The 23,874-nt window shown below is 46.2% G+C and overlaps 1 protein-coding gene across 3 annotated transcripts in view; it reads right to left on the bottom strand.

The window, feature by feature from the left end:
• The window catches only part of GTPBP2 (GTP binding protein 2), a 241,966-nt gene that overhangs the window by 110,468 nt on the left and 107,624 nt on the right, over positions 1–23,874 (bottom strand). For all 3 annotated transcript variants that reach the window (XM_085610339.1, XM_085610340.1, XM_085610341.1), the window contains 2 exons: positions 21,864–22,048; positions 18,281–18,389 (listed from right to left, as the gene is read on the bottom strand). In XM_085610339.1, the coding sequence (XP_085466465.1) occupies positions 18,281–18,389; positions 21,864–22,048 (294 nt within the window). The remainder of the gene's footprint in view (positions 1–18,280; positions 18,390–21,863; positions 22,049–23,874) is intronic.

Genomic DNA, 23,874 nt, shown 5'->3' with positions numbered 1-23,874 from the left:
GAGACTCTTTCCATCAATTTGTGAACCCCCCCCCCCCAATGTCTGTTGGGGGAGAATCAGCTGTATCCGGTGTTGGAGAAGCTGGGTCCGGTATCACATATTCATCCCACTCCGTACCCTGGTTCGGCATGGTGATATCACCCTGATCCTCGTCCGAGGAATCAATCTGCACCTCTGGAACCACCAGAGGTATAACTGGACTGGTGACTTGAGGCTGATATACCCTCTGGAACGATGGCCTTGGCGAAGCCACAGAAGAAGCTGGCGGAGCAGATACAGCCTGCGCCAAAGGAAGTGAAGGAGGTGGCTGGGAGAATCTCCTCCTATAGTCCAGCAACATGCCTTGAAGATCCGCCAAGAGGGAAAAAGGTACAGAAATCATCTCCTGTCTAGTGTCTTCCGGACGTTGAAAAGGGTGATGAGATGAGTGCCCATGAAGGTATTCACCTTCAGAATCAGTGTCCTGGCACTTGACTAGAAGCTGTGAGGGGCTATTGGCACAGCCAAAAGAATCATCCTCTCCTTCAGAATAGTCTTCCTCCTCCAGCAACAGCGCAGGAGGCAGAGGGGCAACCCTTATTGGAGAAGTCATGTCCAGCGTGATTCTCGTCAAAGAAATGGTGATTTTCTCCGAAGAAGTAGTCGGTGGTACCGTCAACGGTGGAGAAGAAAAAGAAATCCTAGTCGATGAGGTCGTCGACGGAAGACCCACAGACGACGAGCAGATCGTCGACGATGAGATGGGCGTCGTCGACACGGTCGTCGACGAGACCGTCGACACTCCCGCTGTCGTCGTAGTCACCGTCGTGGTCGTTTATGCTCTCGTCGACGTCATAGTTGTTGAAACTATCGTTGCAGCGATAGTCGTCGACACCTTCGTCGACGTTGAAGGTATGGTCATCGGTGTCGACGAGCCCGTCGACACCAGCGTCGACGGATGGAGACTTGAAGGCCCGTCAACGCTGGTACTGTTTTAACCTGCACCTTTGAAGCCTTCGTCGACAGTCTTTCGCAGCGTCGATGGACTATTCTTGTCAGACTTCTCAGATGGCAGAGAAAAAGGTTTTTTAAAAAGGTATAGCAGACTTTGCCACTGCTCCTTCTGGAGATAGTCCTTCCCTCTCCTTTGCACCAAGGTGAGGAGATTTGCTAGGACTCCGGCTCTCAGACTCACGGGGGTCTTTTCTGAGGCCTTTGCGTGACGGTCTGTAGATGGTGAAGGGGAAGCCCTACCCCTCTTCACTGACCTTCTGGACGAAGTGGCAGATGACGAATCTTCACTGTCACTTGACAGGGTTTCCTTTCTCGACTTCAGCTTGTGGAGCCAGGTGAGAAGGAGACCCTCACGGTCCAGGAGAGTCTGTGGAAAAGGTGCGGCAGATCTTGCAGTCCGGTGCTTTGTGGTCCGGATACTGGCAGTAGATGCAGTCTTTATGCCTGTCCTTCACATACAACCTTTTCTTGCCACAGGTGAAACAAGCCTTAAAAAGGGCTTTTTTCTCTTTGTCAGACATTCCAAGAAGAAATATCAAACAATTCTGAAGAAAAAACTGCTGAAAAACAGTAGAATAGAGGAGACTCCCTTAGCACAACGTGCGGTAGAAAATCTGAGGCTCTGAGGTTCTCTCAGGAAGGTTCTATGGGGTGAGGCTAATCTGATTGGTTGTTGCATTATTTTGGTCTCTTTTACAAAAAGAGGTGGATATGCTACAAAATGAGATGAGGCCTAGGCCTTTTCTTCTCTTTTGTACGTACTGCTATGTTATTTTTTATTTACCGAGACTCCCATTCCAACGACGGGGAATAATACAAGCTATGGGAATCTATGAAAGTTCCAATACTGGAGTAAGTCAACTGTCTCAAGCTCAACACAGACAAGATAGAAGTAGTGATCTTTGTCAAAAATACCTTATCATGGGACTCCAACTGGTGGCTGACTGAATTTGGACCTACAACCAGAACCCACGCCAAGAACCTATAATAATCAATCATTAAATGAAAACCGGACATAGCCATGGAGGCCAATACCGGCACACAGGTAATTCATTTTAAAAAAGACTTATCAGCCATTCAGCTTGAACAACTAGTCGTCTCACCAACTTATGCCAAAGGCCATTTTCTAGGCACAATTTTTACAAATGTCCCGCACCTGAAGTTAATGGCACCGTTGCCAGTTCCTTGGTTGGACCATTTGCTGATCCCATTCTTTATTCCACCAAAAGAAAAATCGAAACCTCACAGTGAAAGGAAACTGACCAGGCAATGGACCAAGTTAGATGTGTGGGAAGCAACATTAGGGAGGTCAGCCCTCAAGTTAGACGATGATGTAACCATCTTACTCTAACTTTCAGGAGTTAATCAACTCAACATTAGATCTACTTATCCAAAAAGGTTAGTAGAACTTCCCAGGCTAGAGCCAGTGTTAAATGGTTCTCACCCAAGATGAAAAAAAGAATGTAATAAAAGTGAAAGGAAATAGAGATACAAATGCGAAGAGGAAGGGAAAGCGCTTAATAAAAAAAAAAAAAAAAAAAGTATCAATCCGCAATCCGGAGGGCCAAGTTGAAAGACTTTGCCGACAGGATTAGTCAATCCTTACTCCTGGCCAAATTTATCGTCAATTCTTTTATCATACCCAACTTCGCAGAAGAGCGGCCCTCTTCCTCTAAAATAACAATGTGAAATGCTAGGCAATTATGATTTTAGAGAAAGTCAGGCTAATCTTCTACTCCTGGTCAAGCTCATGGGCTCATACCATGGATTAATCACAAATCAAGACCAATAACACATTAAGCAGGAAGCCGGTGGTGGAACTCTCTGCCTTCATGAATGTTACTCAGAAAGAGGTCATGAAAATTGCAACCACGATTAAGTCAGGCTTGCTTCTAGACCCCGCTCCATTAGAAATCATGCGGAAATGGGCGAGATGGTCATTGAGGACTTACCATCTATTTATAACTTATCCTTGGAGAGCAGGTGTGCTTCAAATCTGTGGGAACACGCCATCACCCGCCCTCTGCTAAACCCCTCCCCCCCAAAAAAAAACATAGCTTTAGACCCAGACAGGGCAGAACATTATAGGCCACTCTCGCTCATGCCTGGAGTTGATAACATTTTGAAGAAATTGATTAGTGACATTTTAGCCGACTTTTTGAACTCTAATACACTACTATACCAGACGAGAATGGATTTTGATCTGGTTACAGCACTGAGACAGCTGGATATAGAGGACTTTAAGGAAACTCTGGACCAGGGTGGATCCACTGCGCTCATGTTGTTGGATCAGAGCGCAGCTTTCGATACAATCTCCCACCCCATTCCCTGCCAGAAGCTACAAAGCGTTGGGGTCACAGGGGCAGCTCTAAGATGCTTAACAGCTTCTCACAGACCAGAACTTTCAAGTTAGTGAGGGGTCCTTTCTGTCAGATGTGCCAGTTGAAATGCAGAGTCCCGCAAGGCTACTCATTGAGCCCTACTCTATTTAATGTGTACGTGCGGCCGCTTTCAGACATCTGTGATCAGGATTTTACATGATTTCCTATGCGGATGAATCCCAGATTGTGGTCTCATTGTTGCCAAATACTAATGCAACCTTTGACTTAACATCTGTCTGGAAAGGGTATCCAACTGGATGGCCTCCAGCCACCTCAGGTTAGTAATGGATGGTGACAATCCAGCACGAGGAGACCAATTCCTCTGGAAATCGTACTTGGGGGGGGGGGGGGGGGGGGGGGGGGGGGGGGGGGGGGGGGGAATGCCCTGCCCCCTGCAAGTCTGAAAAAAAAGAGCCTAGGTGTTACCCTAGACAAAGGCCTGATGATGGCCGCTCACTCAAAAAAGGTGTCAGGCACTTGCTTTGGCCTTCTGAGGTCTCTTCGGAAGACCTTCAAATGGCTTCCTATGGAGTGTTGGAGAACAGTGGTCCAGGGATTGATACTCTCCGAATGGCCTACAACAATTCACTCTATCTGGGCAGTGCCTCATATGCTATTAGAAAGCTGCAGGTCGCCAGAATGCCTCAGCCAGAGCATTAACAGGAGACTGTCTAAAACACAATCTGCATGAGCAGCCTTGGTGCAACTTCATTGTCTGGCAATAAAAGAAAGTAAATGTCAGGAGGGTGGGGTGTGGGGGGAGAGGGGGGGGGGGGGAACCAGAATTTACTCAGCTTCAGGAAAAAGCTGAAAACTCACCTTTTCACCCAAGCAGAGTAAAGCCTCCCATCAGACATGTCCTCAATGTTTGCTGCCAGGCCTGAAAGCCAGCACATGGGTAGCTGTTTGCTCTATAAATATTTTATGATAGTATAATAACTGGGCCATCTACCAAGGGAAATGGCCGCACGGTAGCTTAGCACCGTCGCACCACTCCCAAAATATCAGACTTAAACAGATATGCTCCCAACCAACAAGGCTGAAACGGAGCTCAACTGACCCCTGCAGCATGTTTCACTGCTGTACCAACTGCTGCCCTGATAAGATTGTGTCCCGGCGAAGATCGCTGGCCGGACCCGGACTGCTGCGGCTGGGGACGCGGAGCGCACCTCAGAGACCTCCGGCCACTTGAAGACGAAGACACTGGATGCAGTGCAGACCTTGGGCCTCCGTCCCTGCAGTGGGGACCGTACACCACCAGGTCACCGACCGCCTCTGCCTCCGGTGAGTTCTCTGCCCCCGTAACTCACACGACGTGAAGGCCGGAACGGGAGCGCGTCTCGAGGGCCTGTGGCCACACGCGTTAGCAAACACTGCGGCAGCTGGGAGCTTGGCCAGCGGGGGCCTGCCAAGAGGTCCCCGTATTGACATTACTTAACCACATCCACCTTTGTGGGCTTTCCAGCCTATGTATTGTGCCACCTGCAGGCCTCCGGTCATACCACACAGCTAATACCGCAGCTGCGGTGAACGGCTTGAACTCCTGTATATCGGGGAGTGTTCCAAGCCCCCACGAGGGTTGGGCGCATCGGCCTCTCCGCTGTTGTTGGCAGGTATGGTGTGCCTGGTGATTTGGGACATTACAGTGTGGCGCAGTTACCGCGCTGGCTTCACCTAGCAGCCCCCTTGGGAGAGAAGACTGCAAGTATCCACCGGACATCTTGTTTTTCCTGCAGTGGGGGTGCAAGGTGCGCTGGGACCCGGTTGACCTCCTGTGGCATATCTGCGGGGTGGCAGACATAAGGATTGCTTGCAAAGAGGGGGCGGGGAAGCTGCGTTCTTCCATTCACACTGAACTAGACCACAGCCCCTCACGCAAGCTGGGCTCACTGGGGAGCATCATATTGTTTGGCCAACAGAGACAATTACACCGCAGTAGTGCTCCCTCTCTCCCCTCCTCTTTACTCGGTGTGTGCATCTCCTGTAAGGTGTCTTACAATGGTGTGGACTAAACTGGTGAAACCAGACAGGCCCGTTCGGGATTTGTCCCTTATGTAGGCAGCGGTGAGTAGCCAGTGCAGCCCAATCCCTCATCAAGCGCAGCCTACACATTGGCTACAACCAGTGGTCGAAGTGGGGAAAAAAAAGTAGGGGAACTGTGGGCGGAGACTCAGGGGGCGGGACTAACCCAAGGTTTGGATTAGTGGGCGGAGTCGGAGGTGTGGCTAGAAATAGCAAAACATACCAATTTTTGAACGTTTGGCATTTCACTGACCAGTTACAGCTTATAACGTTATTTAATTCAAAGAATCAATAAACATGTTTATTTGAGGTTTAATATATAAGTTGTTTATATTTAATTCATTTACAATGTGGGACATGTTTCCAATCACAGAATATTCCAAATACGCTTATAAGTGGAATCATAAGCCATTTGTCTCCGAGCCATGCAGTTTCTTTCATCTGTACTTCTCCTCCCTTTTTCTAACCATTTCTGAACATAAAATTCAGGTTTAAATTCTATGACAGGTGGCCCCACGATATTTATGAACATTGTAGAAGACAGACGATTGATTGATATTCTGTTCCGCAGTGGTGTGAGCACATCATTCATTACACTAAAGCCCCGTTCACATTCAGCAGTTGAGGTACAAAAGGTGTTTATAATGTGCATTAATGGTTTCAGGCTTTCAGAGATGCAATTTTTATTTTGTTTGTACTCTCTGAAACCAAGGATGTACTGCCTGGTCTCAAATACATGCAACCTGCTACAAAGGTTTTGTAATTCTCCCTCACCGTATAAGAGGTCTACTGGATCTGGCCAATAAACTGGTTGTAGGAGTTTCATTCTATGTACTAACTCTTTGTATTCGATTTCATCATTGTTTGTGGTTGTGCATCTAGAAACATTTGATGCATTAGACATTGTCATCCTTTTTCGCAGGTTATTTGCTAAGCTCCTAAAGAACTGTGCCCTATTGATGCTAACACAGCCTTTGTTCTGTTGCAGTCCTACACCAGCAAACTGCATCCGTTCAGAAGCATCTAATGCAGTTGTAGCAAACAAAGGGCCCAGGTGCATCAGCCATTGATCCAAACACTAAAATCTGCATCTGTATTGAACGATCGGCCTCATATATTGTCATATCACGCCGCTGCAGCCTTCTGGATAGGTCACCCAATTCTGTGAGAGCATCATATAAAATGCCCATATTTTCAACAAACACCAGGGAGGTTAATAAACGGTTTAAACCAGCATATTTCCTCTGCTCAATGTCACTCCTCGTTGAGTCTTCAGAAGATTCCATGAAATGTTTAATAAGTCCTTTGTAGTTATTCCAAACAGCTCTCACAGATATTTCACTTGAGGACACCCAACGTACATCTAGCACCTGTCCAATTGCCAGAAGTCTTACTTCTACCTCCAGAGCACATTCCCCAAGCTCTCTCTGATTTTTCGGAGAGGTCTAGTGGGGCCTTCTAAAGTCTATCATGGGTGCTCCCTCAGGAGTAGTCTGATGGACAAGGCATGAAGGCTGAACCAGGTTCCCCAGTTCCAAATTTGGTAGCTCTGGCCATAATGCCACATCCTATCCCCACCGAACACCCTTCTGCCCCACTGAGTGAAACTCGCACTGTCTTCACCTACAACCCAATTCTGCCCCATTATAAGCACCTGGATGTGACTCATTTCAAATTATGCAGTGCCTGAAAAAAAGTAACAACATTCTGGGAAAAGCAGATACTCCTAGGGAATGCAGGATTATGTAAAGCATGCAAAATATAAGCAGGAACGACATGTTACCTTAACGCTTTTACTCTCGTTCAGAAATCAATTAGTATTTTTTGTCTCAAACATTGAGGACATGAATATAGGGCTCCTCCTGTACACATGTGTTAAGCAGGGCTCAGAGACAAAGGAACTCTTCAAGAGAATCTGATCTAACTCACGGAAACCCACAAGGGCTCCTTCTTATCCACAAATTGTGCACTCTTGATTGTCAGCGCCAGGATGCCTGTTAGGTCAGAGTGCGCTTTACAAGTGAGATAAATAAATAATTCTTATTCATGTCAGCCAGCTAGCTGCTCAAACATAGTATAGCACATATGTATTAAAGTGTCCTGCAAAGAAGAATGAGTGCGAGTAAGTAAACGTGGGTGTGAATGATTGAGTGCCTGAATGTAACTGAGCATGAGTGAAAGAGTGTATGTCGATGAAAGTAAGAGAAAGTGAGTGAGAAGGAGTCATGTAGAGTAAGTGAAACTGTAAGTTAGAATGAGGTAATCAGAGTAGGAAAAATTGGTGAGACTGAGTGAGTGAGAATGTGATACCGAATGTTGAAGAGTGAGTGCAAGTGAGCAATTTTGAGTAAAAGGGAAAGTGAATGAGAATGAATAATGGGGGTAGTGAGCCTGAGTGAGATAACATGTGAGCAAGCAGGACAAAACACAGGCCTTGGCAAAGTGGAGGTAAATATTTACTTATGGGAGGAACATATTGTGCATCTTGAAAAAAAATGTAGTCAACTCCTGGGGATGTTGTCTTGGCACAGTAATGGCTTTGGAGAGAATTTGTGTAAAAATGGGGTGTTGAAAATAAAATACAGTATTTGACCCTATAGTTTTTTTTTCAAAATTATCTTGGGAGTAGCAACACCCAGACTGCAAATCCTCCGGGCCCTCCTTTATCTCTTCTTAGTCTTACAAGGCCCAGTAAATCGCACTCTTTTCCAAATCTCTTTCTAAATATTATCACTCTCAAAAACAGTTTTTTCTATGTAATTTTCCTTTGATGGGAAGAGGAGGTTTCTGAGGTGGTTGTATCAGGCAAGTGACACTACTTGGTCTCCCTCTGTTCGAGCCTTCATGGAGGATCCCTCTTCATTGCTACCTCCACCTGACCCCAGACTTCGCAACGCACTCCCTTACAGGCTTGATTATCCACTACTCCTCTCCAGTGCACCTTATCTCACAGCTGACCTTGGGCCCCAGCCCCATATCAGGCACCATCGGGCTCCACTTTCATTTTTCCCCGTAAAAACATTAGTAAAATCACCTTCAAACTTAAAACATTGAATATAGCAGTAAATATAATTAGCACACACTTTAAAGTATGTTCCACAGTAGCCCTTATGACCCGACTGCTAATTAAATAAACAAAAACAGAAAGGCCATTACAAAGGCCGGCTTTAGCGCTGATGCGAAAGTCTTTTTTGGCGCCACACCAATAATCACTGCCATACGCCACAAGTGCTCCTCATCTCCCCGTAGCCCCTCCCCCTCATGACCTCCTCCTCGGATTCCCTCACTGCCACCCTCCACCAGTGCCAATCATTTCGCTGTAGCCCCTCCCCCTCATGACCTTCTCCTCAGAATCCCTCACTACCATCCTCCAGCAGTGGCCCTCATCTCTCCCTAGCTCCCCCCTCCCCCCCATGACCTCTTCCTCGGATTCCCTCACTGCCACCCTCCAACAGTGCCCCTCATCTTTATGTAGCCCCTCTCTCATATGCATTTCATTTGTTGTGTAGCGCTACTCATATCAGTGTAGTGTGTGTCAGTACTTTACACCACGCACACATTATACAGAGACAACGAATCATACAAGTATGTAAATCAGTCTACAGGGAATGTCACATAAGCCAATGAGGATTACAAGGTGTATGAATCACACGTCATCCATACTGGTGGGCAGTTATTTTCAGAGGGTTTGGTCTGGCGAAGCACAAACTCAGGATTTAAAGAGTACTCCAGTGGTTAGGGGTTGGCTTTACTGATAAAAATGTATATCTGCCCAAAGATACTCATTTTAGCAACATTAGAATAATGAAAGACTGGGGAAGTTCTAACTATATCACAAAACAAAAAACGCGAAGTTCTAACTATATCATTCAGGTTTGCATGCAGCTCTTTGATGACAGTTCATTGGTCACTGTCCTATGTTAGGATTGTAACTTCTGAACTGCAAGTAACACAAGGATCTCTGTGACAAAGGCAGTAACCCACTGAGCTACCCACATAAAATACAGTTCATCTGCACTTAACTTCTAACAGAGAAATGATTGCTCTCCAGCAGGAACATTAATACCCAGCGTTATCTGGGCATTTTTTTATTGTCCTATTGTTGTCCTGCATCAGCCATGATAATGATAAAAACGGATTAAATGAAGCACACACAAAGTACATGTCCTGCTGCGCCTGTGCAGAATTTAAAAAGAAAAACAAATAGTGACACATTCTCCTACCTACTCCATTAGTCAATCTTAGTGTCTGAAGCCTGAAGTGATAAGCAGCTGCAGGGGTTGGGAAAGGTGAATCAAAATAAACAAACTTCTTTTCTCTTGGGCTGCATAGAAAAAGAATATCCACGCAGCAGGACAGTAGGCAAAGGTTACCACAGCCAAAGAAAGGATTTGTCGCCTTTCGCCATGCCCCTGTTGAAGATGAAGGGGTGAAAAAATAAACAAAGCCTCGTTAACATGTAAATGGTCTTTTAAAGACCTGTGAAGTACTCAGGTACGGCTGCGATAATCTCTGAATCTGTCTGTGTGTGCGCGCCCGGGCTTTGAAGCACTTCGAGCCCCATGGCGTTTCGCGCCTGCCTTCAAGCCTGACTAGAACCGGGCCTGAATTAGGGCAGTCCCGGGACGCTTTTTTTAAATCAAGAAGTAGGGGAACGGACTAGCATAATTTTTAAAAGTAGGGGCACGCCGTGCCCTTCCGTTCCCCCCCACTTCTAACACTGGCTACAACATGGCGAGCGGTCGCGGCGCACTCAAAACAAAATTGAAAAAATATGCGTGACAAAAAGGCCAAGAGGAGACGAAAACGAACCACAAACCTGTGTGTGTGTGTGTGTGTGTGTGTGTGTGTGTGTGTGTGTGTGTGTGGAGGAGGGGGGGGGGTGGAGGGGATAGGAAATCAGCCGGACCACCCGCTACAAGACTTTAACAGCCATAACGACTGTATGCACCTCTCTACAGGGCCGAATTGATACGGTCGCCTCCAAAGTCTCCCTGATCAGGGCGGAAATGCGGAACCTGGCCGAGTGCATCACAGAGGTTTAAACCACAACCAAGCAATTAAGGACCGACACTGACCTTCTGTTCTGCTCGATTTTCCCAGCCTTCTTGTGAGGAAAAGATGATTAAATGTGACTTCAGTCTCTTACCATTCAAGTCTAAGGGTTAGAGTAGTGAATGGAGCCTATTTACTAGGCACTTCGACATGATTCTGTGCTCTTCCCCATAGATCAGGGCTCGCACACATAGCCTAGGGGATAGATTCGTTAGTATTAGGGATAACCTGTCCTGTAGTGAGGGTATTTCATGGAGCTGTGCTGAATTTAGGCCTGGTAGGCCTCAAACGGGAGAGACTCCATCTTTCTTTCTGCTCCGGCAGCTTGGGATGCTTCTAGGTCAAACGTAATGTTTTAGTTATGAGGTGTTATTCGCTTGGAGAGAACCGGTTCAGGCCGGCCCTTATCGAAGGATTGTATTTTTCTTCATGCCGAAGACACTACATCAGGCCGGCCGGCTGGGAAAGTGTCCTTGGTACGGGGAGGTACAAGAATTTGGTGGGCGGCAGGTTACGGGCCGGAATTTTCCATGAGGAAACGCACCTCTATATTAGTGAAAGTCTGAGGCAGTTACATGTTCAGTCCGTAGGCGGCATCTAGCCGTTAGCAGTAAAGCTACTACTTATTCCAGGGAAGACAGACGCCATCTTGAAGGCGGAGAAGAACCGAGAGACAGATGCTTTCCTAACAGAATAGCCAGAGAGGAGAGAGTAGCCGATAAGGAAGAGGTCCCAGTGACTCGGAGAAGGGTGATTCCAGGCGAGCCGAGGCACAGACGAGAAGGGAACCTAGATGACCACTGAGCGCAGGCTACATACTACTAAGGTGAGGTCGACCCTTTCTTATTAGAGTGTACAACTTAATCTTTCACTTTTCTTTGCAGGTTATGTGTTATATCGTAATGTTATGTGATTGTGTATGTAATGAGTAATAAAGTATCCAGTTTGTAGTGAACCAACATGTGCTGCGTGTTCTTGTATGAGAGGGTAGCCTATTCTTCTAGTCAGCTGCGGCTACATGAACAGATGTTAACCCTGATCAGGTAAGTGGTAACTGAATAAGGGAAAGAGGATCCCCTCGAACCTGAGAACAGGCTATGCTCGAACTGGCAATCCTTGTGTGATCTGATGAATAGTGAGATTGATTCCCTTTTTGTATGAACTGTCGTATGAGACTGCCGTCTAGGTAGAGAGGTCTGGATTCGTATAGGATCGCGAGGCCGCCACTTGTGATACTGTCGTATGGGCAGAGAGGTCTGGATTCGTAGGGGATCGCGAGGCCGCCGATTGTGCTGAGACTGCCGTCTGGGTAGAGAGGTCTGGGTTCGTATGGGACCGCGAGGCCGCCACTTGTGATACTGTCGTATGGGCAGAGAGGTCTGGGTTCGTAGGGGATCGCGAGGCCGCCGATTGTGCTGAGACTGCCGTCTGGGTAGAGAGGTCTGGGTTCGTATGGGACCGCGAGGCCGCCACTTGTGATACTGTCGTATGGGCAGAGAGGTCTGGATCCGGATGGGATCGCGAGGCCGCCGATTGTGCTGAGACTGCCGTCTGGGTAGAGAGGTCTGGGTTCGTATGGGACCGCGAGGCTGCCACTTGTGATACTGTCGTAGGGCAGAGAGGTCTGGATCCGGATGGGATCGCGAGGCCGCCGATTGTGCTGAGACTGCCGTCTGGGTAGAGAGGTCTGGGTTCGTATGGGACCGCGAGGCCGCCACTTGTGATACTGTCGTATGGGCAGAGAGGTCTGGATCCGTATGGGATCGCGAGGCCGCCGATTGTGAGGTCTTGGTATGCATAGTAGGAATCCCCTGTCCTTAGGCGATAGATATATATGTGGTTGCAGGATTGTAAATAGGTTCTAGGGAGGGGGTAACGTTCTGGCTGGGTTAGTGAGGCTCTGATGAGCGGGTTCTATCTGATCCGAAAACCCAAGCAGAACACCTTCTCAAATGTCAAGTAGCTGAGCTCCAAACCAATCAATAGGTGCTCGAACGAGAACTCGACGATTACAAAGGTCGAATGCGCCGCAATAACACCTGAATATTGGGAGTGTCAGAACGTGCAGAGGGGCAAGCGACGGAACTCTTTGTTGAAAACCTAATACTACAGCATCTCCAGCCAAAGGGTCTGTCCAAATACTTCTCCAATTGAAAGAGCGCATAGGGTGCCGGGCGGAAGATCCAAACCTGGCTAAAGTATTGGCCAATCGCTCAATCCCCGTCATATGTAAACTTGTACACCCTGACCAAACGGGCTTTATGCCTGGCCGCAACACAGCTCTCAATCTCCGGAGACTCCATGGGGTGATGGGGAGAACTCATGCAGTCCTAGAAAATGCAGCATTACTGTCATTGGACGCAAAAATGGCATTCAGCACTATCGAGTGACCTTATCTATTTGACCTCCAACGCCTGGGGTTCAGCCCACACTTTATCCAATGGGTTAAACTCTTGTACACAGGCCCAATGGCCCAAGTCGTTGTCAACCAGCTAGCCTCCCGACGATTCCGCCTAGAGGGGGGGGGGGGGGGGACTAGGCAGGACTGCCCCGTCACCCCTTATATTTCCTCTACTGTTGGAACCTCTGGCGACCTGGGTCAGGGGTGACCCCCATTATTAGGGGACTGAAATGGACAGACCAACATGAAGACAGAATCTCCCTCTATGCAGATGATGCCCTGTTATACGGGACCGCTCCATCGGCTTCAATCCACAGGATTCTGCATATGTTTTGCAAATTTTAGTGCCCACTCGGGCTACACTATAAACTGGACAAAGTCTGTTCTGTTTATGTTGCAGGGTCCAGTGCCACGGATGCCTAAGGAAACCAATATTACAGTAGCTACTGAGGGCTTTCGATATCTTGGCATCTACGTCACCCCACACACAACCATATTCTATGACGTTAACCTTAGGGCCCCATTGACCAGGCTTCGAAAGGATGTGCTTCACTGGCGGTCGCTGCCCCTCACTTGGCTCGGTAGAGCAGCATTGTTCAAAATGCTGGCTCTGGAGAGATAGATTGATATATATCAATATATCAATCAGAACACCCCCATTGGATCGCAGACGCCTATTTTAATAGTGTGGAGAGCGTGTTTAGACTCTCCTATGGGACAGGAAAAACTCACGAATTGCGACACAAACTGACATGGGGTTGGTATGACGGAGGAATTGCGTTGCCTGACTTGAAACAATATTACTGGGCCTCTGAGCTTGCAGTGGTTAACCAGTGGGTCTTCACCCCACCGTCTGAGCCGGTGTACCGTACAGACAGATGGGCAATGGCCAAGGGGAGATATCAGCGTGCACTCTATTCCAATCCCAAACGACAACACCTCACCAGCCCCACAGCCCATCCAATTACACTTTGGCACTGCGCGACGGAAAAACTGGGGTGGCACAAGAAATTGACATGGCTTACTCCCCTGTGGGAATTCGAGCAACTCGGTACGTTGAGTAGGTGCCCGGGGTTTGATAAATGGGACTTAATTGGAATTTCATCAGTTGGTGATCTATGGAAACAGAATGAGATCTCATTCAAAGATCTACAAACAGAGTACAAATTGGCAGGGTCCGAGGCGTTCCGATACTTGCAAATTTATCATGCACTCACCACTGTCATTACTAGCCGTAAGGCTTTGCCCGAGGCCTCCCCACTGGAAGATTGGCTCCTGACAGACCCTCTAACGCGTACAGCAATTTTGCTTACTTATCGCAAGTTAATAAACAACAAACCTGACCCATTGGTACGTCTTCGGCAACTGTGGGAATTAGACCTGGGATACTTCGAGGACGACGACTGGCAGGAAGCCCTCTCAACGAGACTACGACTCATTCAGCTTATACTCCTACAGAGATCTTACCAGTCGGCACATGGACTGGTCAAGATGGGTCGTAGACTGGATCCTGGGTGCCTTAGGGGGTGCACAGCCAAGGGTACCTTTTTCCATATGATTTGGGAGTGCCCAAAGTACAAGTCATACTGGGTGAAAATTCTCTACACTGGCGAGGGTAAGTGGAAAAAAAGTCACCCACTCCTCGTGACTATGCTTACTGAATGAGTGGGAGGCCACGGACTTGACTAATACAGAGTGCTCCTGTGCGTCCCTGGGATTTGTCCTTGCTAAGAGGAATATAGCACAAGGGTGGGGGACTGGAGATTTGCCTAAGTATACAAAATGGGCTAATGACATGGACAATGCGATGATTGCGGAGAAGGGTGTATTTAAGCACAGAGGTTGCCCAGCGAAATGGGATCACAAATGGAATAAGTCACGTGGTGAACTATGTGTATCTCCTTCAGTTGAAATGCAGAAAACTGAGTTGGACATGGATTTTCTTACCGTCTAAGGTAGTGCAGAGTTGGGATTTAATCTGTAAACATGCTTACGAGCTCTTATCATAGTATGTTCTTGCTATGTGGCATTGTGGCCCACCATTGTACCATCAGATCTGTTTAATAAAAAGTGTATTAAAAAATATATACATCTATAATACCTGCACAAGTCAACACTGCCACTGCATCCTCCTTTCACGCTCTGATGATGCAGAGAAGATCTTCAAATGGCTCTCAAGCAACATTAAAAAAACTGTCAGTCATCCCTAATCATCAGCATGTTGGACTATAGAAAGAACCTCTACACGGAGATCACCAGGAAATTCAACCAGGAACCTTCAAACAATCCAGAAGTCGGCGGTCCGACCCAGCCCCAATCTCCCACAAAGAAATTGCATCACATCACACCTCAGGGAATTAAACAGGGTCCCAGTCCACAAAAGCGCTCAATTCTTCATACACACATTCAAGAAACTACAAAACTCCGGCCCCACCTACCTGAACAGTCGCATCTCATACCACCAACCACCCAGACACCTCCGCTTGACTCCTACTCACACATATTCCACACATACACTGTACCAGATCAGGACTGGTGCTCTCTCATATCACTTCTAAAGTGTAGAATAACCTCCCACTACTCTTCTTGAATTATGCAAGAATCTGAAGACCTGGGTTTTTAACTAACCACCTACGATAGGCAGGGCTGAGCACACATACCTGCTCAGCACCAGGATACCCTGGCAGGTGACAGTGCACTCTACAAATACATAAACAATGTCAGAAGGTTCGCAGTCATATGAAGGTGCTCTAGGAAAGACTGAGGAGCTCTCCTTCGAAAGCCAGCAATGGGGGGGTTGGGGGGGGGGGGGGGGAGAACTGGTATAACCAACCTCCGAAGGTGGTCGGGGACCACAGCCATCTCTTTTGCAAACACCCAAAGTGCACTGCTAAAGCTGAAGGGGAGCAAAGAAAACGGAAAATACACCTGGAAGATTTTGAATCACGAGTAATGTCAGCAGGACTGCAAGATGGGTACATGAAAGTATGCATCCTGCGGGTCCAAGGAAACAATCGTCACTCGGATCCAGGGCAGACAGAACTTGGGCCAGTATGAGCATCTGTTCTTTCGCAGGAATGCTTTCAAAGTACAGAGATATAAAATAGGACGAATACCTCTCCCCTTCTTAATGAACTAGTCCCAGTTTCTGAAGCGGGTACCCTCTATAAAGGGAACTCTGGACAAGAAAGCCTGCCCCTCCTGCAACAAAACAGCCAGGTGCTCCTCTGAAAGACGTTCTGATGTGGGTGTGTATGTGGCAGGAATGGAAGGGGATAGCCTTGTTGGTTGATCGGGAGGAACCATCTGCCAGACATGATCCTTTGCCACCTTAGAGAAAGTGTTGGATCTGGCATCCTACAGGGCGGTTGTGTGCCATTAGTGGCAAGCTAAAGCAGCTGCGGCTGATGCCACAAGGTTAGGGGAATAGGATGAGCTCTGTTCGTGGAGACCTGCAAGTTCTCAGCCTGGACACTATCTTTGACACCAAAGAGACTGGGATGCCTCCTGTGCAAGCAATTGGAAGTATTCTACCAGACCTAATGACTTATTTGGAATTATCTTAATTCTGAATGGTCTGAGCCAGGGAGGTCCGCAAGTCTTGGGAATGCTGGCAAGATCTCGCCTACCATATCCCAAGGCGGGAATATATCTGCCAAGTAGGCAACTGGCATGGAAGAATCTAGGCTAGGCTGGCCAATGAGAACATCCGTTTTCCCAAGTGCTTCAATTCTCTGATTCTCCATTGTCATCTCCAAAGGCTGGCATACTCTGAATGGAATTGGAACAAAAACGTTGGTGGCGCAACGAAGGACGGCTACATTTCAGAAGCATGGTTCTAATGGAATCTGACTGCACTGGGACCAGGTGTTTCAGCGTCCGATACCAGCATCAGTAGAGAGTAATCCTCTGGTGCCATCGGGGCCAACATCGGAGTCAAAAGAACGGATGCATATTTTCAAGTTGCAGTAGAACCTTGCACCAATGCCGGTGCAGAACCCAAAAGCACACACTGCTCCAAGAGCAGATGCACCAATTGGAGGCCTGGGGTTTAAAAGCGCACCAGAGTGAACCAGAAAAATGCCAAAGATGCACAACATGACCTCCCTAAAGGCCTCGTTTTGTTGCGCATCGCGATGGGAGATTAAGATTGCATCATGATCAAATGCAGAAACGGCTCCTTGGAGGATGGGGAGTGAGAGAGGTATAGGTTGACGCCTTTGCAACTTCCTGTAATCTTTGGAGGGGGCATAGTTCCTTTGCTCATTGGTTGAAATTGCCAACACAAATCTCACTGATTGACAAACATCATCAGGAGACCGGAATTCTGGATCCATGTTTGAAGGTGAAGAAAGAAAGAAATGGATGTCAGCACACAGGGGTGGCGCTTATATGAGGCTCTGTTCATCACTTCAGGATGGAATCAAGTGAACGAATGCCACGCGGCACCACCTACCGGCGCAGAGGTGCACTAATGTGTAAAAGATTCCTGGTCCGGTCTGCCTCCAGGAGACATACTAAAGGTGAGTAATCTGCAGTTAAAGTATCCAACAGAAAAATAAAATAATTGTTTTAATTATACCAAGCCATTTTACTGGTCACTCATTGTACTGTAACCGATAAAATAGGGAGACCGGGGGGCCCACTTAATTTTTGGAAAGAAGCAAATACTTTTCAAGCCACCAAAATACCCTGCCTAGCAAAAAGAAAAAGAAACATAGGATTCGTAATACATAGATTTGTTTTTTTTACTGAAGCAAAGCACTTAAATACAGATAAAGCTTGCAAATATAAGTCACAAATCTTATCAATGTTTAAAGCCATATCTATCTCCACAATGATATTGGAAGCCTAAGAAGGAAAATCTACTTATTACAAACTTTTAATTCATGAGGGTAATAAGGATTCTGAACAACCACCTAAAAGAAAAACAAAGCCAAAGCATGCGCTGCAACAGCTTTACGCAAACGGACACTCTGATGAGGGCTAGAAATGAGAATGTAGAGAGAATATTCAATAAAAGACAGACTATCTTCATGCAGCTGCACAGAACTCAAGCTTTTCTCCTCCAAAAAGCTACCTTCTCCCCAAGGACAACAACCGCTTCAAGGCGAGTCTCGTTTTTAGGAAAGGAATTGCACATCGCACAACACTGCATTTCAACACCCTACAAAAACAGAATTCCCTCCAACACAAACATTTCTAGTGTGCCATAACAGACTTTTGCTTCAACAGAATGTTTCTAAGAATGACACTGTGGTTGGTCAGTCACTGTGCAGCAGTGTTGGAACAGGATCTGGACAAGTCTTATGGTTGCTCACAGCGAGTAGCCAGAAAGTGCAGGAAAAGGTATTATTTGTCAAGTTTCAGATAAGGCAGAAACATTTCAGGGATGATAATGTTGATACAGAGGCACTTCCCAAAATACCTGCTGGTTGTCTGGAACTTTTCGGACGAGAACCTCAGTTATTTTCCTTGGGATGTCGCTGTCGTAATCCACCTCACGCTCACGAAGGACAGTGATGTCAGCACCGACCCTACAAGGGGTAAAATCACAGGCTGGTGAGGAGTTGATGAGTGGTAGTGGAGCATGATTCTCACGCGCTAGACACCGAATAGGATTCACTCACTCCATCCCTTGACAAGGCTCCATCAATAATCAGTATTCAGATGCAATCGTTTGAGCAAATTCACCTCATCCTATTTGTTTATAGTTTTAGCTCTGCAAAGAATCTGTGCTCACAAGCAAAAGGCAACATGCTGTAATTATCTGCTTTCTTCTCAGGTGAAAAAGACACAGATGATGGACGGAATACAGAGCAAATCAAACATTCACCCCAGTTCAACGATCTGGGTTAAATACATCGTTCTTTTGCTCACCAGGGAGAGGAGTTGACCTAACGGTTAGGGCGCTCGACCTCGGACCTGGGGGAATGTGTGTTCTCATGTAACGTAACTGGTGCTATGTAAAGCGCTCTGATACCGGATTGTATTCGGGTCAAGTTTGCGCTATATAAAAACTCTGCAAACAAAAAAAACAAAAAAAAACACCCCAGTTTGGATCCAGGCATATGCAAGTCAGTCTTGACCCTGTGCCTCATGGGAACAGTCCAGCCCGAACTGCAAAGCCAGGTCCTTGTGGAGGCTGGGTCTAAACTGGGGTGGCATGGTGAGCAAAAGAACGATGGATTTAACCTAGATCTCTTGACTGGGAATGAATATTTGATTTGCTCTGCATTCTGTCCATCATCTGTGTGTCTTTTGCTTTCTCGCCCTAAGTGCACCGATTATGCTCAAACGTGGGTCCCAGGCTCACCGTGCCACGGGATTCAAGCTAGCCTGGCTGATGAGGGGTGATGCCCCTAAACTGGCCCCAGGATACTCGTTTCCAGACCAGGGAGGACCTGGCTTGGCAGTTCGGGCTGGACTACACTTCAACCCCTCAGTGGCATATTTAGCCCCTCAACCTTCCTATTCTCAAAAAAGGATCATCAGTACAACTGGAGCGGTACAGCCACCATACATGTTCTATTCCTGCACACCAGTCCTTGAAGATTTAAATTGAGGTCTCCGCCTCACACCCTCAACTAAAATTCCCAGCCTCAAAGCATACTCATTAACTTATCACCCGACTCCCCACAACAACATTTTCCTTGGAGACTTCATTATCAAAAGGAACAATCTTTAAGACTCAATAGTCTCTAAACTTGCACTATTTGTCCAAGGTAGCTGATTCAGCACCGAAAAACCTCACACAAAAGAGCTCTACTCTACAACTACCTAAAACTTCGTACAAGCGTTATATATGAAACAAATTGGTTAGTTCAACCACGCTCTCCTCATTTAGCCATTTCAGGCCAAGCCAAAATCAACATTCAATAGAAAAATGAATATTCTGAGGAGTGAATTTTCAAATACATAAAAAAACGTTTAGTTCCAAGACCTCTGATTTCCTACATACCACACATTTTACAAACACACTCCCTCTCCCAATTAAAAACCTGAATACACGAGGAAAAATAAATTAAGCTGGCAAATGATTCCCTCTGGATCTTAGTCCAAAGGCTAAAATTGAGCAGAGCTGAAGAAAATCCTTTAGTTCTCAAACAATTCACTACAGCAAGTACCATGTGCAAATGTGCCATCTAAAAGCCAAAGTCTCATGGCTAAAGCACAAATAAAAGGAACAAAAACACTGACCTCCAAAGTTTTTTTGAAGTTATAAACTAACAAATACAAGATTGGAATATTGGAATATTGGATGGGTATTTATAGAGCGCAAACGTTCGCTCCGAAGGGAGCATCTTGGCGCTGGAAAAGATTCCATTTGCCAGGACCCAGATCAATATAAATGCAACATTTTTGGTTTCTTGGTTCATAAAAATAAAGACAAACAAGTATTCACACCACTGAAAACAACCAGCCAAACTCCTCTAACATGGAGCACTTTCTCATGAGTGAGAGTAACTAAAAACAGCTTTTTTTTTTAAATGTAAATCCCAACCGAGTCCTAACATCCCTAATTACCCTACAGAATACTTCTGCCTCGCCTACTAGCACAGATAAATGCTTTGATAGAAAATGATTTTGTTTATGCCTCAGGACTATTATTCTAGGACAAAAAAGATGTATGGTGCATGACAAAAAACCTGCCGTCGCAAATGAAAGGCCACATCCACAATCAAAGTTGATTAGGAAATCAACAATCTGGTTTGAGATTGGCTATTGTACAGAACTACAACCTAACTACTCCTGAAGATACACTTTGAAAAGTCCATGAAGGTCACTTAGCCTGCTTATTTTGATCTATCCAACTAAAGCTTTCATTCCGTGGACCACAAATTGCTCTTAGACGCACTTAAAACATGGACAGAAATATTCTCGTGCGCTTTGTATCTCAGTTTTAGGACCAGGACTAATCCCAGCATGTCGAAATCAGAAGCTCCCTCTCTGGCCCAATTCCTGTACCACAGTGGCATCCCGCAGAAGTTCAGTCACCCATCCTTTACAACTAGTATTTTAAATCATTTGGTGAGCTTAACAGCTCCTTTCATCAGCATTTAGATGATAGGCAGCAGTTTCAAATGCTTAGCACTCTAGAATCGAAAATGTAAAGTCACCCCACAGTTGCATCCAACAACAAAGGCAAGAATGTCACCTAATATTCAAATCTTGCAAGACAGAATGTCTCCTCCTAATCACTACCCCAAATACATCCTTTGCACATGGCAAAAGCACTAAAGGATACAGGTCCAAAACCGTCCCCATGAGAGAGAGTGAGTGAGTGTGTGCACGTTGGGGGTGGGGGGGGGGTTTACTGGATGAGAATCTCCATCACTAAGAGAACATAAGGAACATGGCGCAAATCAGCAAGATTCCACCTGCGCAAATTGAAAATGTGGCGTGTCCTCATGCTATGTTATTGAATGATGGTGGTTCGAAAGGCTCCAAGTTTTTATGTTGTATCAATCAAAACAATAAAAACTTGTTTACCAAAAAAAAAAGAATACCAAGTGAAATAACAAAAGGCACTGCCAGATAGTAACACAATCGCGAAGTGTACTAAAGAGCACAACAGAGCTTTGTGTGCTTCAAGTGACAGCTAGAGTATCATTAACTAACATGCGCCCACCCAACATCAAGGGAACGAGCAATGCTCACGGAGGGGGGGGGGGGGGGGGATGAGATGGGTCTGATCCCCACAACAAGGAGCCTGTGAAGCACAGGGAACCTCAGGGAAACCTGGGACAGGCGGGCCAGTGAGGTTACTATGCATTGGAGGATGCTGAATTAACATGAACACGGATACAGTGATTCCCCCGCACAGTCACTCGTGACCTCTCTCAATCCTGTGATCCCACCTAGTGGCTAGGCAAGAGTGGAACCCACAGGATTCCTTGTGGGGTAAGTAGTACAGAGTGCCAGGTGGTTTGGTACTTTTGCATTCCAAGAGAACAATCCAAACTACCTATGCACATGTCATACAAGGAGTCGCATGCAAAAAGACTTACTTTTCTGCCATCCTCCGAAGGGTCTTCAGGGATGCTCGCATTTCTTCCTCCGGCAAGCCCACCAGCAGCCCGTTGTCCTCCACACCGATCTGATACACCGCCTCGCCGCGGCCCTCCTGCAACCGCCACTTCATCTGGGTCACCAAGTGCTCGAACCGGTACTGAGAAGGGTTCACCAGCTTCAGCTTGGGAAAGAGGAAAAGGTGGATTAGAGAAGTGCTGCTGCCATGAGTCAGACAATACCTCGGATTGCTTTTGGTGCAATATATGGTAGTTATTGTGTGAATTATGTGCAACACTGAAAAATTATGGATAAATCCTTGGGGTAGAAGCTCTGCTCTATGAGAATCCTTCTTACGATGGGCTGGTGGTGGTGTGCAGCTGAGTGTTTCCCGGATAGCTGACTTGAGAGGCAGCTTACCCTTGATGTAACAGGCCTGAGCTGGTGACTGACGAACCAATCAGGCTTTTAACCTTTGTCTGCTAATTTGGGAAAGTTATACTAGAGGAGACATAACTGATCGGTTTGATATGAAAAGTCAGGACACTGGCGGTAGGACAGATTTTATTTAATTGCGATAAACATATGTTAAAGTCAATAAATAGGCCTTTAGGGGTGGATTGTCATTACGCGCAATAGGAGCCTAGACAGGTATTTTCCTACATAGAATCTCAGATCATGATAGAGGCCAGGCCTCTGGTATTGTTCCCCCTCACCCCCCTTCTTTCTATGACAAACCCTGGGGATTCATTTAGGCTTTGAGAATCCTTTTCGTGCAGTTTTAGGAGGCTCTGTAGATAGTTTGGGCCGCTGTCATGTTGTACATTTGTAATTCGACGATGGTCTAGCAATTCATAATTTGTGGCAAAGCTTGAGCGCAACACAGTGCGCAGAGTTTTAGTGGCGACAAGTCTGTGATTAAGCCTACAGACTGAGTGGAAAAAGTTATATCAGATGCCATGTGACAAATTACAGCAAAGGCAATAGGCCTGACTTGTTTGATGTGAAAAGCATAATGCTATCACAATTAGGAGATAGAATGGATTAGTATTACATTGAATTAATGTCTGTAGAGAGGCATTTTTGTAACATGAAATCACACAGATTACTGTTGTAAGCAAGTATTTTGGTGTTGGTTACTTCCTTTGACAAACCCTGCAGGAAGATGATCTGTAAAATGGTAATTCTTGCTAGACCTCCTTAGCAGGACCTGGCTTGTCTAGCTGTCCACCACGCTCTTGTAGTTAAAATAAACAACAACAAAAAAACCACCACCTCAAAAAGCTCTGGTTTCTGGTGTCATTGATATTACCTTTCCCTGGACGGCATAGGGAGTTTGCCCATTTATGCCATGGGCTCTACTGCCCTGCTAGCAATGCCATTTTTCCGTATAATGTGTGCACATTCACGAGAGTGCGATTTTGGAGCTCGGGAGGCGTTTCCAATTTGTTTTTCTTTTATACGACTACCTTCATTTCTGTTTTCCTTTCTTTTTCTTATAAGCATAAAGAGTACTGAAGTCCCACAGACCATTCAACCTAACAGCTCGGTTGCCACACATTTCATCTGCAATGTACTGTATTCTGTGCAGCCACCATTTTAAAATTAGAATTCTTGAAATGGTATTGTACACAGTGTATCACTGTTTTAGCGTTTCAAGATGGCCACCAAGCATTCTGTTCACCTTCAATCAGTACACAAAAGTGATTCAATCTCAACTTTAGCATTTGACGATGGCATCAAAGCGGGAGGTTTACTGAGTGGTCATCTTACAATGGTATTGAGCATAAATGAAGCAGCCATGTTAGAACTTGAAAACAATACTCTAGATACAATAGACTGCAAGATGGCCACCCTCTGCTACATTTATTGAATTGTACTGCAAGCAAATGCCAGCCAAGTTTGTGGCAGCATGTTTTCTACTTCGGCTTTCATTCTTTTCATGTATCTTGTATATGCTTGTGTGTCTGTGTTGTCGGAAATGGGTAAGTGGGCAAATGCAACAATGAG

The sequence above is a fragment of the Triturus cristatus genome, chromosome 6 (genome assembly GCF_964204655.1).
Source record: "Triturus cristatus chromosome 6, aTriCri1.1, whole genome shotgun sequence".
NCBI lineage: Eukaryota > Metazoa > Chordata > Amphibia > Caudata > Salamandridae > Triturus > Triturus cristatus.
This window is presented reverse-complemented; position numbering and strand designations above follow the sequence as displayed.